This window comes from Pyxicephalus adspersus, chromosome 4 (assembly GCF_032062135.1).
Source record: "Pyxicephalus adspersus chromosome 4, UCB_Pads_2.0, whole genome shotgun sequence".
Lineage (NCBI taxonomy): Eukaryota > Metazoa > Chordata > Amphibia > Anura > Pyxicephalidae > Pyxicephalus > Pyxicephalus adspersus.
In genome coordinates this window covers 80,613,939-80,628,363 of record NC_092861.1, presented here as the reverse complement: position 1 = coordinate 80,628,363, position 14,425 = coordinate 80,613,939, and the positions used below count along the sequence as shown (strand labels likewise).

At 36.8% G+C, this 14,425-nt stretch overlaps 1 protein-coding gene across 1 annotated transcript in view; it reads left to right on the top strand.

Moving 5' to 3' along the window:
- Positions 1 to 14,425, top strand: part of REV3L (REV3 like, DNA directed polymerase zeta catalytic subunit) — an 85,024-nt gene that overhangs the window by 31,556 nt on the left and 39,043 nt on the right. Inside the window, 6 exon segments of the mRNA XM_072408770.1 lie at positions 1,973 to 2,165; positions 5,900 to 5,974; positions 7,246 to 7,406; positions 10,877 to 10,973; positions 11,991 to 12,085; positions 13,339 to 13,443. Of these exon segments, the coding sequence (XP_072264871.1) occupies positions 1,973 to 2,165; positions 5,900 to 5,974; positions 7,246 to 7,406; positions 10,877 to 10,973; positions 11,991 to 12,085; positions 13,339 to 13,443 (726 nt within the window).

Genomic DNA, 14,425 nt, shown 5'->3' with positions numbered 1-14,425 from the left:
AAGCATGCACATGCCCAGTTGGAAGAGCAAACACTTTGGGTCCCTCATGCTTTTAGCTTATGTTTTTTCATACTTTCATTATGTTGCCACAAACTTCTAAATCCAACGGCAGTGGTTAGGACTTCTCCACTGATGTCTTCATTGGTGAAAAAAGTGACATTCTCAGCAGGATAGATGTTTGACAATGTTCTGTGGTTTTCATATGGAGAGGTTTTATCCAGGATGTTGTTTATCACGTTGTGCTTTATAGATTCAAAACTATTCTACCTGCTGGTCTGGATTAACTCTCTAAGTGGAATGTATCCAGTGTTCTCCCCAGCCCCTTTTAGCTGGGCGCACCATCTGGCACTTTTTAGTGACACCCGACTGTATTTGGGTGGTTACTGAAGAGTTGGGTCGCAATACAGGGGCTGCTAACCACCTACAGTTTCTTCCCACCAGGCTTAAAAATATGTCTGGGTTGAACACTGGTATCAATTCAATACTTGGAGTCATTGACCTGGAACCAAGGATTGGATGGAGATTGTTGACTTTCCTCCAACTTGACCAAGATTCTTGGTGAGTGAGTTAGAACTCATTGAAGCCGAATAGTCAGCATATCCGTCATATAGTCAGCCTTTTCACATGCTGGTCAGGAAAGATCGCCTCCATATTCCTTTCATGCCTGGGGTACTTTAATACTTTCCATGATCCTAGCAAGGTATCTTAGCCTTTCCCTGGGTTAGGTGTGACTTTTTGGTCTTGGTTCTACTTGACAAGGTTGACCACAAAGGGATCGTACAGACCAGGTGGGCATTGGAAAGCAGTCTGTTTTAAAACTGTTTGCAGGCTGAGAACTTAGTGTTCTTTTAAAATGTAATATATTTATTGGAGTTCACCAGTGCTTACATTAGATGATTGGATTATTTTTTTACATTGTGATTTTTCCAGTAACACATTTTCTGTCCTTGCTGACAATAGAAACAAGGTAGGACTACAGAACTCTATCCCTCTCCTTTATAGCACGGTTATGCAATGCTTAAAGGTGGATAAGAACAATAGTATTGAAAAGGTGATGCAGGAATTGTTGGCTTACAAGATTTCATGCAAAATCTGCCAGTGTTTTCTTTATATTCTCAACAGATATCAGAAAAACCTTTTCAAACTTTCATAAAAAAGTAAACTTCAAGAAATGCAGCATTCTATAAACCGATGGTATGCTTTGTTAGCTGTGTTCTCATCAAGAATGAGGTTTGTTACCTGTTTTTGAGGGAAATTTAGAGCTCACTGTATTTTTTTTTTTTATCAGCATTCAGATTTGTCTGAGTAATGCCAACCATTACAGGATCCAAGCACAGTCTTACCATATTTAGTTGTGAGCATTGCAGCAAATCCCATAACAGAAACTTTCACCTTCGCCTGTCTTTTTTTTGTGCTGTAAGACCTTTGGGAATTTGTGAACCTATCTCCTAAAGTAAATATTCTGAGTGCTGCAGCATTAATGTTTCTTTATTTTATTTGTCAGAAAATGTATTTTAATGTATTTAAGCCGGTTCTATTGTGTTATCCAGTAATGTAAACCTTTCGGTTTTGTGCATCCTTCATTTGGTTTTCTTCATGATTGAATGGAAGACGGTTGCTTTTAAAATATGCCTAATGGGATTTAAAGCATAAAAAACATGTTTTGGCATCCTTTGGTTATTCAGGACCTTTATAATGCTTATCTGGACAATAAAATATTATAAGGATTCTACTAGACAGTGGTCTCCACAGAAATTTTTTAAAGCTGGGTGGGAAGAAGGTGACCCGACTTGGCTACAACATTGCTTTTCCAAAAAAAAATGTCCCTGGGTATGTTGGGAACTTATCTTTGTTTTTAGACCATTTACTTCTGTTTGTGATGTCTTTTACACTTATGACAAACATTATTTTTTGTTGGTTTACAGCTTTATTAACTCTTGAGTTCACTCTATGTGTTTTGCATTTTTTATAGGTCAGAAGACATGCCTTCATCTTCATGGCATCTTTCCTTACCTCTATGTACCATATGATGGGTATGGCCAGCAAAATCCTGATCGTTACCTCCGCCAGGTGGCATTCAGCATTGACCGAGCACTTAACGTGGCTTTAGGCAATCCATCTGCCAATTTACAGCATGTATTTAAGATTACAGTGGTGTCTGGCATGTAAGTACCTTTTTATCTTATTATCCTTCCAGCATATTTTTATGTGCATCATGTGCAACAATGTGTTTAATCATAGACTTTCCTGTTACTGGGGTGGCAGTAAAATTATAACTTGGGTGTTGATTTAAGGCCTTGTACTCATCAGGTGAACCACAAACCAAATAGGATTTTACTTAATCTTTTTACACTTTTAAAATATTTATACCAATACATCTGATCTGTCCTTATCTGTTTTAGGACCTGAAAATGATTTGCTTGTGATGAGTCAGCTGTTGAACTTAGGTTAGATCCAATAATTTTATCAGATTGAAATATGGGCAGCACAGTGGCTCAGAGGTTAGCACTCTGGCCTTTGCCGCACTAAACCCCATGTTTGAATCTTGGCCAGGGCACTATCTCCATGGAGTTTGCATGTTCTCTCCGTGTTTGCATGGGTACCCTTGTTTCCTCCCTTATTCCAAAAACATGCAGTTAGGGTAATCGGCTTCCCCCCAAAACTGACCTTAAACTGTGGTAATGACATATGACTATGGTAGGGAAATTAGATTTTGAGCCCCTTTGGAGACAGCTAGTGACATGACTATGAACTTTGTAAAGCGCTATGTAATATGTTGGCGCATAATAAACACAAGTTAATAATTTTAATTGTGTGCTAGACCTTACTGTATTTATTAAATGGATAGTACTTGGTATAAAAAATGTAAAAACACTATGAAAGTTCTGTTGCTTTGATGTATATTCCTATACATCTTTGTGAAAGGTATTTTTTTTATTTTGATTTTGGGGACAGCAGTTGTTAAAAAGATTTTTCTCCGAAAAGCCAGAACAGGGCAGGGGGACTCTTCCTAATCTATGTTGCAAGGGATGAAAATATTGGGTCTGACATTCCCTGTGCCTGACCTCTCCAGCAAAGTATGCATGCGTTTACATTCAAGAAGTGGTGCAATAAAAGGTCAAGAAACAAGTATATCAAGCATTGATACAACCGAAAAGGGCAGATATAAAAACACAAAATATTTCCGTGATGAATCAACCCCCCGAGTGTGTTCCAGAGTGTGACTCGGTGTGGATATTACTTGCAAAAAGCAGTAACCCTGAGTCACACTCAGGGTCGCCAAAAACAAAAAAACAAAAAATCACTTGTTCCTTTTGTTTCCCCTCGTGTCCTGTACGTCCCTGCAGGTCCCCGAGACATGTTTTCTTCCTCCATTCCTTAGGCAGCCACTGCAGAGACGTTCTCCGGTGACGTTGGTGCATTCCTCGGATCGTGCGGGAGGTGCGTCGGGAAATTCAAATTATATTTGATTTGATACAAAATAACTGTATTGAATCGAATACAAATAAATCTTTACATAATACATATATAATAATTATTTATGCTACTGTACAGTTATATTACAGGTTTTAGTATTTTTATGCACCCTTGTTTTAACAGATTTTTTATTTTATTTAAAGTGTATTAATAAATTTATTAAATATTGGACATATTTCGGTGAGTTATGTTTGCCTAATAAATATATATATATATATATATATATATATATATATATATATATATATATATATTAGTTTTGTAAATGCAAGCATTGCAAGTTCCTAAATTTGACTTGATATCAGTTTTTTCCAGTCCCCTGGGGAAGGAAAGCTCAATCAACTGTGAGGCAGTTTTCATGTGCTAACCAAGGGGATGCTGGTAGGGAAGAGCAGAGTGACAGAAATAGGCTTCTCATTCTGATGCTTCTGCTTTTACTGACCAATGACCAGGTAAAGGTAGAACGGTGTAAATCTTAGGACTGCAATGACAAATGAAATCCTTTGTGGAGCTTTTCATATCAATAACAATGATAGCACTATGTATGCACAATATAAACAAAGTGCAAGCACACAATAACCTCATTCATGTCTGCTGGGTGCATTTCTCTGGCCTCATTCCTGTACCGCTTTCTCTTGACTTGTGTGTGGGAAGTTCACTCCTCTTGGGCATGTGGGAGAATTGTTGTTTTCTGCAAGAATAATTTTGTCCTGCACAAAAATTTGTCAGGATTTGTGGCTCACATTATAAAATCGTTCTGATTCTTCCAGTGTTAAAAGGTTGGTCATCTGTAGGGTTTGTCAATTTTTTTTTTATCACAGTGCCTTGCATATTGCACATTTATCTTTAACAAGCTTGTTAAAAATCCATTTCCTTACATGAGCACTGTTGGATATGGATGAGTGTCTTTGTCCATTCTGCAATAAAGCCCTGCTTGATCACAAATTTTGGGTGGAACTTTAGTTCCGCTTTTTAGTGGTTAATATGACTCAGTAAGTGCTAGCTTTAATTCCCATCTAAACTCAAAATTGAACAGGGCAATTCTCAACGTGAAACTAATCCCGGAGGATACTCACCATTCTGTTGTGGGCTCTGCCATCATGGTGCAGTGTAAAAACACACTTGGCCCATGAAACACATATTCTGCCCATCAGTTTTATTCAAGAAAATTCTAAAAACAATTAGGATCTTAAGTAAACCGTTGTTTATTGAAGCAGTTTTAGGGTTTAGTTGAGCGTTAGATTTTGAATGTGTTGTGGCTAATGCAAATTAAATTAACAGATGAGCCTTGGTGACATCAGTGCAAAGGAGCTGGGGTACTATTCTTAAGCAGCTGGACCTGTGTACCACTGTTAACTTTTTTTTACGCTCTAGGCCAATCTATCATATACATACGGTATATGAGTCTATATTATACATATGATCAATTGGCCTTTTCTACAAAATGTCACCATTACTTAATGCAGCAAGTAGATGTGTGAACAGTGTCCAATTCTTGCTGCAGGGTGTCTAAATATAGTTCAGGCTTTAAAAAAGGCAACAGGGATGGAAAAAGATACTGTTAATAATTCCCTAAACCCTGTGTGTATGATGTGTTTGTTTTCCACCCCTTCTGGACAGATGCTTTTATTTGCAGTATGAATATTGAATGGTGATGTACCTTGTACCTTGACGTCTTCACTTGATCTGCCATTAAAGCATTTAAACTCGTATTGATCTGTAGTCACTGAATTATGTGTAATGTATGTACTATCTAATGTGTATAGTTACTGATTACACATTGAAGTGTGTGTGCATGTGTATTGTGCCTCAAGCATATCTCAAGCAAAAGCACAGCAACACTATGAATTTTTTTAAAGCTGCTATTGTTGTATTTGAGTTTATTTGCATTCTGCTGCTTCCATGGGTTCTGAACAGAACTGGACGTTACACAGTTCAAATAATTTTAAATTAGATACCAGTTTGGTGTTTGAATCTTTCATTATATCTAGAAAATGCACATTATGGTAAATTGTCTTCATATAGGCAAATTGGATATCGCTGCTTGAATCATGATTGCTTTTGCACATTTCTTTCAGATCCTTACAGTAATTCAACCCTAATTTGTTTCCTATAATGAAGACTGGCCTCTCTTTCTCATTTGTCTCGTGTAGAGTAACTGGTCTGGAATTTTTGGCAAGATACACCATGAGCCAAGGTGGCCTCATTTGTTTTTCAGTTGTATATGTAGAAAATGCTGCAGAAGCAATCTGAATATCAAAAATGTCAAGATGGATGAGGACTGTGTTATAAATATATATTATATAAATTGTATTTATTTTTTTATGTTGAGTGACTGTACATTTTACAAGTACTGTACTAGGTTAAATGACGTATACCTTCCAGCCATTACTAACCGTTTTTGTTGTGTTCTTTCATACAGACCTTTTTATGGGTATCACGAAAAGGAAAGGCAGTTTATGAAGATTTATCTGTACAATCCAGCCATGGTAAAACGGTAAACATCCAAAACTGTTTTATTATCATGTTTATTGTGCGTGTTATTTATAAAAAATGATGTTCCTTAAACAGAGAGTAATATGAGATGTATAATGAAATGATTTTTCCTTGAATGGGGAGGGATCTCCTCAGTGGTATGGCTTTGCTGCAGTGGTATTGACTGCAGAAAATGCAGATAACATTTACTGTTACTAGAATGGCACGACCTAGAAGGTGCTTGTGTTTCTGATAGTAGGTTGAGGTTCATCTTCAGAGGAACATCCGTCACATAGACTTATTTTTTTTAATAGCAGAACCAGTGTGTTTATCACATACACTTCAGAGTATTATTTCTTTCCTAAGCTTGTGCTGGCATTCTCCTTAGAGGAGCATTAACATCCTCTCCTTACTGTTCAGTTAGTAAGTGCCTTACACCTGGGATGACTTCCCTGTAGTAATGCCACAAACCACACCATTATTACAGGTTCATAATTATTGTGCTTTGTTTAAGAGACTCAAGGGGACTAAATCACAGTTCTTTCCTGTAATTATTTCCCTTTAGGTGCCAGCATCCCTGTGTTGGTGGAAATGGTATTTATGGAAACCACTGTCTTAAGAACTGTTTTTTTTTTATTCTTTGAAAAAGGAACACTGTTTTTCTTTTCTACGATAAACTGTGTTACAATGATGTTTGTGGTGTTTTTACTTCAAAATGATTAAAAAAAAAAAAAATATGTATTATGAAAGTATTAAGGATTGAGAATCTATACGATTAGTTTATGACAATAAAAAAATCTTAAGATCATCTACATTACCACATCACTTCATTAAACGATTTTAATGTTTAAAAATAAAATAAAAAAATAATAAAAACAAAAAAAGTACTTTTCTGTGTAGTTTTGGTATTAATTACCTTGACCCTGTACTGCTTGATTCCTCTTCTTAGCCCCTTTGATTTCCTTGCAGGGGATACAAAGATCTGTTCGCAGGAGTTAGTAGTTCATAGGGCCATCACACCATTTCTAGCTGATATAGTATAATCCACCTAAAACCCTATTCTTTGCCATTCTGACCACTGACCAACTGAGGCATGTCTGTGAAGGTAAAAAAAAGGGGAAAGATCTCTTTACTGCTCTCACAGCTTAGTGTCCTTTGGCTATCTTCTTTTTCAAGGACTCAGAAAAAGTGAGAGTCAGCCTGCTCATCTCTAGATCAATGTTTTTGGTAAACCTTTTTGATCAAAGGTTTTGTTATTAAAACAAATATCCTGTGTCTTCTTCCCATATCCAGAGTGAGCGAACTGCTGCAAGGCGGAGCTGTAATGAATAAATGCTACCAGCCTCATGAGGCCCACGTCCCCTACCTTCTACAGCTCTTCATAGACTACAATTTATATGGAATGAACCTGATAAATCTTGCTGCTGTAAAGTTCAGACGGGCCCGGAGAAAAGGTAGTTTTTTTTGTTCATTTTGTTTTTAAATTATTATTGGATTTTCTAAGGAATCTCTTGACTGCGTTATCACCTAGAATGTAAAAAAAGACGTCGAATAAACATATTTTAAGCAAGTTATCTTTGTTATAATCTATTAGTGCAACATAACTCCCAGTTCTTGTTGATGTAGAACAGGGGTCGGCAAAGTTTTATGGCCACTAGGCCATTTATGGGGTGGGCGGGAGCACACTAGGCAGAATCGGCCCTAATGGCTCGGCCCACCACCAGGGAACGCCACCTGAAGTGAAATCCCTCTCCTCCGTATGCATTGCAGAGGAGAGAGATTTACCTTCGGGTAAAGTATCAACGCCGGCCGCAGTAAATAGGGAAACAACTGCAAGGGGGCAGCACCTGATCGGCCAGGGGGCGTTAGGCTCGAACGAACTACTGGCTAGGCAATATCTGGCCTAAAGGCTAGAGTTTGCCAACCCCTGATGTAGAATAATATTAAAGATAATACTACTGGCTTTTAAATGTACTTTCATTGTAGAATGTAAACTGTGCCGCAGGCACATGTGCATTGCCTCCCTACACCCACAAGTCTACATTACAGTCCCTACCATAGTCATATGTCATTAGCACAGTCTAAGGTCAATTTTAGGGGAAGACAATTAAACTAACTGCATGTTTTTGGGACAAAGGACAAAGTCGTTGCAAAAACTGCATGTCACTATACAATGGATAACTTTATAAATATAGGTAAAAAATGCAACATAACCCTTGCTACAACAATATGCAGGAATAAATAATTTAAGTAGTAGGGGATTAAAGGCTAAGTATATTACTTATATTTAAAGTAAAACAGTCTGCCCCTGAAGGTGCCAAATAGGCGAAACGCGTCGGGTCACAAGACATTTACCAACGCCTAGACAAAAACATCTAGTAATGTCTTGGTGTTAAGTCCACACCCCATGAAGTTGTAATGGGGAGCAGACTAAGGCTAGAGTTTGCCAACCCCTGATGTAGAATAATATTAAAGATAATACTACTGGCTTTTAAATGTACTTTCATTGTAGAATGTAAACTGTGCCACAGGCACATGTGCATTGCCTCCCTACACCCTACTCCCTTCTATAGTAACAAGCAGTTTTTTGGCAACGCCTTAGTCCTCTGTCCCAAAAACATGCAGTTAGGTTAGTTGCCTTCCCCCAAAAGGTAGGTACATTGGATTGTAAAGCGATGCATAATATCTCAGTGCTGTAATAATAATAATATTAATATACACTAAAAGTACTTTTCCCTTGCACCACCTCTTGTCTGCATTTGTATTAGGGTTACCCAGTTGATACAGTTTACATAGACCAAGTGTGTCTGTTTAAAGGCCCAGTGTTAGCAGTTACATAATGCTTTCAGTAATTGGCCAGTAACAAAGAAACATCACTAATCGCTATACGAGAGAACGTGTTTAGGGTATGATATTGTTTATAGGATGTTTATTGATAGTTTATGGGGTTTAGAAGGCTTAGAAATGAACAGCTTATTGCATTGAGGAATCTATATTTTGTTCAGTTTCCTAATATATCTTTTGAGAACACAGGAAACCTAAATAATTCAATTTATACTTTAAATGTCTACAAACAAAAGGTAAATTCTTACCAGCTTCTTAGGTGTTTTGCTTTAGCTGAAGGAATTTTTTGTCTTTTAGCATTCTGTAAGAGACCACATCACTGAGGTTGTGTGAATGCAGGCAAGTCATGATCTTTTAATAGGAGGTCATGTAGCAGCTGCTCCACCTCCAGGCTGCTGCCTGTCAGTTAGTGCATCTGGAATTGATTTAGTGTTCATTCTGGTCATACAGTACTGAGTCATGCTAAGCTTGCTGTGAATTCTTGTTTCCATGGAGCTGTTTGTAGAACTTTTAGTCGGCTCCTTCAAAGGGCAGAATCCAGAAGTATTTCCCTGTAGTATTATTCACGGCTGCTTAGTGTTACTGTGCTCCTCTAAAAATGTTAAAGCTGGGGACAGTTCAGAGAAAAAGTGTTCATCTAGATTTTATCTATAGTTTAGTGTAAGATCTAAAGTTTTGAGTTTTTATAATCGAAAGTTCAATGTGTTTACCTATGTAGTGATTTGTATATTAATTAGGCATCATGTAAGAGCATAAGGAAATGCAGTTCTCATTGGAGCAAAAATTGTGCTTAAATTATACATGTTCAGGCATCCTTTTAAATGAATCCCATATCCTATATCACTGTGAAGCATTTCCCCACTGATCCTTTGAATTAGTAGAAGCATGCTGGTTTTGAATTTTAACCAATGCTGCACACAGCAGCCAGAAAAATCACTGTACTAATGCATGCTTTATATTTCCTGCTAGGCATTTACAAAGAAGATATTTAAAGTGGAACTAGAGTTCAAAAATAAAAATTGCTAGCAGGCAAGTTATTTATTGCAGAATGTACAGGCAATGTTCTTTCTGCATTAAAATAAGTCTATGTGCCTATTCCCAATGCTTGTTAATATTAGGTACACTCTCTTCTCCTTGGTCCATGGCAGGCAACGTCATGTTTACCTGGTCCTATTCCAGGACCTTCAGCCATCTTGATTAGCCCGGCTGGAATGATGTTAACTTCTGCGCATACACACAAGTTTATTTATTCTCTGCATCCAGGTATGCCAGCATTGTACATTGACCTGTGCACGCACAGAAGTAAACTTTAAAGACAATTTTGCATACCAGAAGATGAGTTTGTATTATTCTTCAGTAAAGAATCTGCCTGCTTGCAATTTATCAACTGCAGCTCACCTTTTGTCAATGATTTAGAAAGCAACTAATTTATAGGGATTGCAACATAATCCATGAATGAGTTCTGTGACTAATTAAATGCAGTAAAAATTAGATTTGTCAGTAATTAAAAGAAAGGAAATGATGACTGTGCTAATAAGTACCACTCACTACCAGCTGTCATGGCAGCTTACATAAAACTGTTGACTGCACATGAAATATCTTGAAGTGTTGTAGTGTCATAAAGTTTATTTTTACCTGCATAGTTGTAAATGCCCAAAGTAAACTTTACCATATTTAACTTTTAGATATATTTGACCTTCAAAATGGTGAACTCAATCAATCTTTTAGCTTAAGTAGGTCCCAAAGTGCTTTTTTCTCTTGCGTTCAGCTATGTCTGTTGCTAAGCAAGTCCTTCTTGGGGCTTTCACATTATGTACAATTATGTCTTTTACCTCTTGTACATTTGTTATATTTTGTTTTTTTGGTTCATTTTATAGCCATATCTTCATTGCACACTGACACTTTGCAGTAGAATGTAGTGAATGCAAATACAACCGTGTTCTCCTCAGAAATTTATTTCAGCTGGGTGGGGGGAAGCTGAACTGTGTACAACATATAAAAAATATATGTCAGTATTTTAATGCATAAAACTGAACAATGTGTGTCAGATTTGATTTTTTTGGGTATGTATTTTCTTTAGGAGAAGGATCCCAAGTCTTGAAAGTTCAAGAAGATCCCATCCAAGGAAGCCCCTTTACAGCCACGTTTGCTCAGTGGGAAGCAGATGATATCCCCAGGTTTGTAATAATGAACACAAGAAATATTTTTTTTTTTTTTTACCTAGGATATCTAAAATTGATTTTGTAAAACCATTTTGTGTATAATGAATACTTATTGTTGGTAAAAACTTGTTGATTAGTTTTATGTTAAACAGTATATTTTTCTTGCCGTGGTCATATGCGTAAACAGAATTGGGTGTTTTGTCTAGTCTAATGTTAAAAAGTGCATCTAAAAACTCCAAAAAAAGTTACTGCCGCTTACCGGTCCCTTGATATGGTAGCTGCATTTGTTTTTGTATTCAGACTTTTTTTTTTATTTTTTTAACCCGGTGGTTCCATCAATACCATACTTTCCCTTTAGGTGACAACGTTCATTGTACTGTGTCTGTGGATTTGTGGCAATGTCACTCTAGGCTGGCTCCTGATTTGGATACCAGAGACCACCCTTCTCACACTAGGTTAAGGAACAGAGCTTTGTAGCTCACTAAAGATAGCTAAGAAAGCTGATAACATTGTGTAAAATTTCAGTCCAGTCCACGGCATCTAAATGAAGGTCTCCAGGTAGCATATTTGAAAGAATTATGATGCATTCAAAAAGAAAACCTAAAGTAGCTTTCTAGAAAAGAATGGAAGAATTTTGTGATGTGCAAATAATTTAAAATGAACACTCTTCATAGATCCAGGTATAAACAGTATTAGGTGCTTAGCCTTCTGGTATTTTACATGGGGGGGGGATACAGATGTAAAGCTCTGTTACCAATGTTAGATGCCACAGCACACTTTATACTGCAGATTTGCATACCATAACAACTGAAGCATATGAATTTCCCTTAAGAGGTTTGAAAGAAAAAAAAAAAAAAATAAGAGTTTGCCGTAATGTTTTATGTAAAGTAAAAGCTTCTGTGCTGTTCGTGTCCTTGAGAGCTGTTACTGAACAAGAACAAATTGAATTGATGGTTTGTACGCCAAAGCAAATAAAATTAATCAAAACATTATCCCTGACCCTCTATGTAAATCACTGTACATCTCTTACAGCTCGTTACTACTAGAGGGAGTAGAGCCACAGAGCACATGTGAGCTGGAAGTTGATGGTGTAGCTGCTGATATACTAAATCGTCAAGAAATTGAAGGTATATTTTTTCCATTTTTTTTAAAATCAATAAATCTGGGAATTCAGATTTTTAATTGGAAATAAACCTGTATACCTAGTGCTTTGCCATGAAAAGTCCTTCCTGTTATGAGGTGATATTAAGGTGACTCCTTCTGTGTTGTCACTCTGTAAAGGGCACTGCTGGTGAGAACGGCCATGTTCATTGTGTATGCCAGCTCCACTGTCACAATCGAGTCTCATCCTGAGCAATGACATGCAACCATTAGATTTATGTTCAATTTTCTGGTTATGTTCAAGTCCTGGTCTGTCTATAATCTATTATTAGAGATTAATAGAGAATTAGTAGACTGTCTATTGAGTCTGAACAAGTGAACTTGGGTTGCTTAATCTGATTGAGTTAAAGTAAAACCTCTAAATAGTTGTGTTTAAATGGGTAGACTTATGGCCCATTTCCACTCACAAACCACATAGGAAAAGTCTTATATTTGAAGTCCAGCTAAGCCCAAACTTGAGCAAGGCAAATTCTCAAATCATTTGTGTTGATTGGTGTAAATTGTAAGTATTACCCATGGAACGGAACTTTACAAATTTTAAAAACCCATTATGTAACTATACCTAGCTGTAGCTTTGCAGCTATCTAACCTCTCCCAACCTTTTTCCTTGTTAACAGATTATGGTCAGACACTTGTTCACCACCAACATCCTGTGAATTATTCCTACTACAAAGTCCTACCCCTGCTCATGTAGGCACATTATTAATATTATTAATATCACTAAACAGGCTTTTTAGGCACATTAATAATAATATTATTATCACTAAACAGGTTTTTTATAGCGCCAACATATTATGCAGCGCTGTACATTCAATAGGGGTTGCAAATGACAGACAAATACAGACAGTGATACAGAAGGAGGAGAAGACCCTGCCCTGAAGAGCTTACAACCTAGGAGGTGGGGGAATTAATGCACACTAGGAGGGGATGAACTCAACAGTAATAAAAGAATGCTGTAGTTGGTCTTCTATTGTCCCTACTTTGGATCACATCTGATTGATGCTCTTACTGGACGAATTCAGATGAGAGGAATTAGGATAAAGTGCAGCTGTGGTAGCTTTTTTGCCTATAAACCTGGTATTCTGTTCACCATTTTGCTGAATTTCCCCTTAACATGGTCATGGAACCAGGTTATATTATTGTGAAAAGGTTTAAGTAAGTATCTAAATAATGGTGCTTGGTGCTTATCAAATGTTTTGGACTATGTTCTTATTTTTAGCTCAGATAGGAAAAAATCCTGGCCTGCAAGCAATATGGGAAGATGAGAAACAGCGTCGTAGAGAGAAGAAGCAATCTTCTCAAATTGGGGCACCAGAATCACAAGGTAAAATTTACTAATAACTTTGTCATTATTTGTCCAAAATTTTTAATAATCGGTTTTAAAGCTGTGACAAACTAAAATAACATAGCAAAACAAAAATGTATTCATTGTTTTAATAGTTTGGGAGAGGGGGCTGGGAGTAGGAGTTAGTTAGGACTGATTAGGGTAAACTTGGGGTTATTGGGTACATAAAGAAGGAACACATTTTAATTAAAAACATATTTGAATAAATGAAACCAAGTGAATACAAAAGTAATATTGTATCTTTGATATATTGTACACTGACATTTTGCTGTAGAATTTAATGAATGCATTACAGCTGGGTGTGTATAAGCTGAACTATAAACAGGTATGTATAAAATATAAAAAATGTAGTTCAATATTTTAATGCAAAAAACTGAACAAGGTATATCAGACTTGATTTTTCACCTCTATAAATACATACAAACAAATTCTAGCTTATGATGATGAAAATGTACCTGTCCTACTTCCTGTAACGCTGCACTTTCTACCACTGTCAAATAATCTACTGTACCTTTCCAGTGTGTTGGATCTTTTAGTGCAAGTTGTAGTTTTTCCCACTGACCTCACTACAGGCTACAAAAATTACCTGGAGGCTGGCAGGGGGGAATTACAGAGTGCTGCAGAGGAATCCAGTAATCCAATTCTCCAAGAAGTGGTGAAATAATAAGACCTTGGTATACCTTGGATGTTTGAACTGAAAAATTGTTTATACTTGGTATTTTGAGGTTTCACAGCAAAAGTTAATACTTATGTTTTCAAGAAATTTCAGTTTTTTTTTTAAACAGTTAGGAATTCTTTGTTTATTGTTTGCAGTTTGTTGTTATATAATAATTAGTGTGTCAGTAACATATGATCCTAAATGGGGGTTCCATATTTGTAAGAATTGTGAATGCTTACCAGTACCCCCTTGTTAATAAATAGATCTATTTATAGACTTGAACCAGACTTTGTTGGTGTGGTG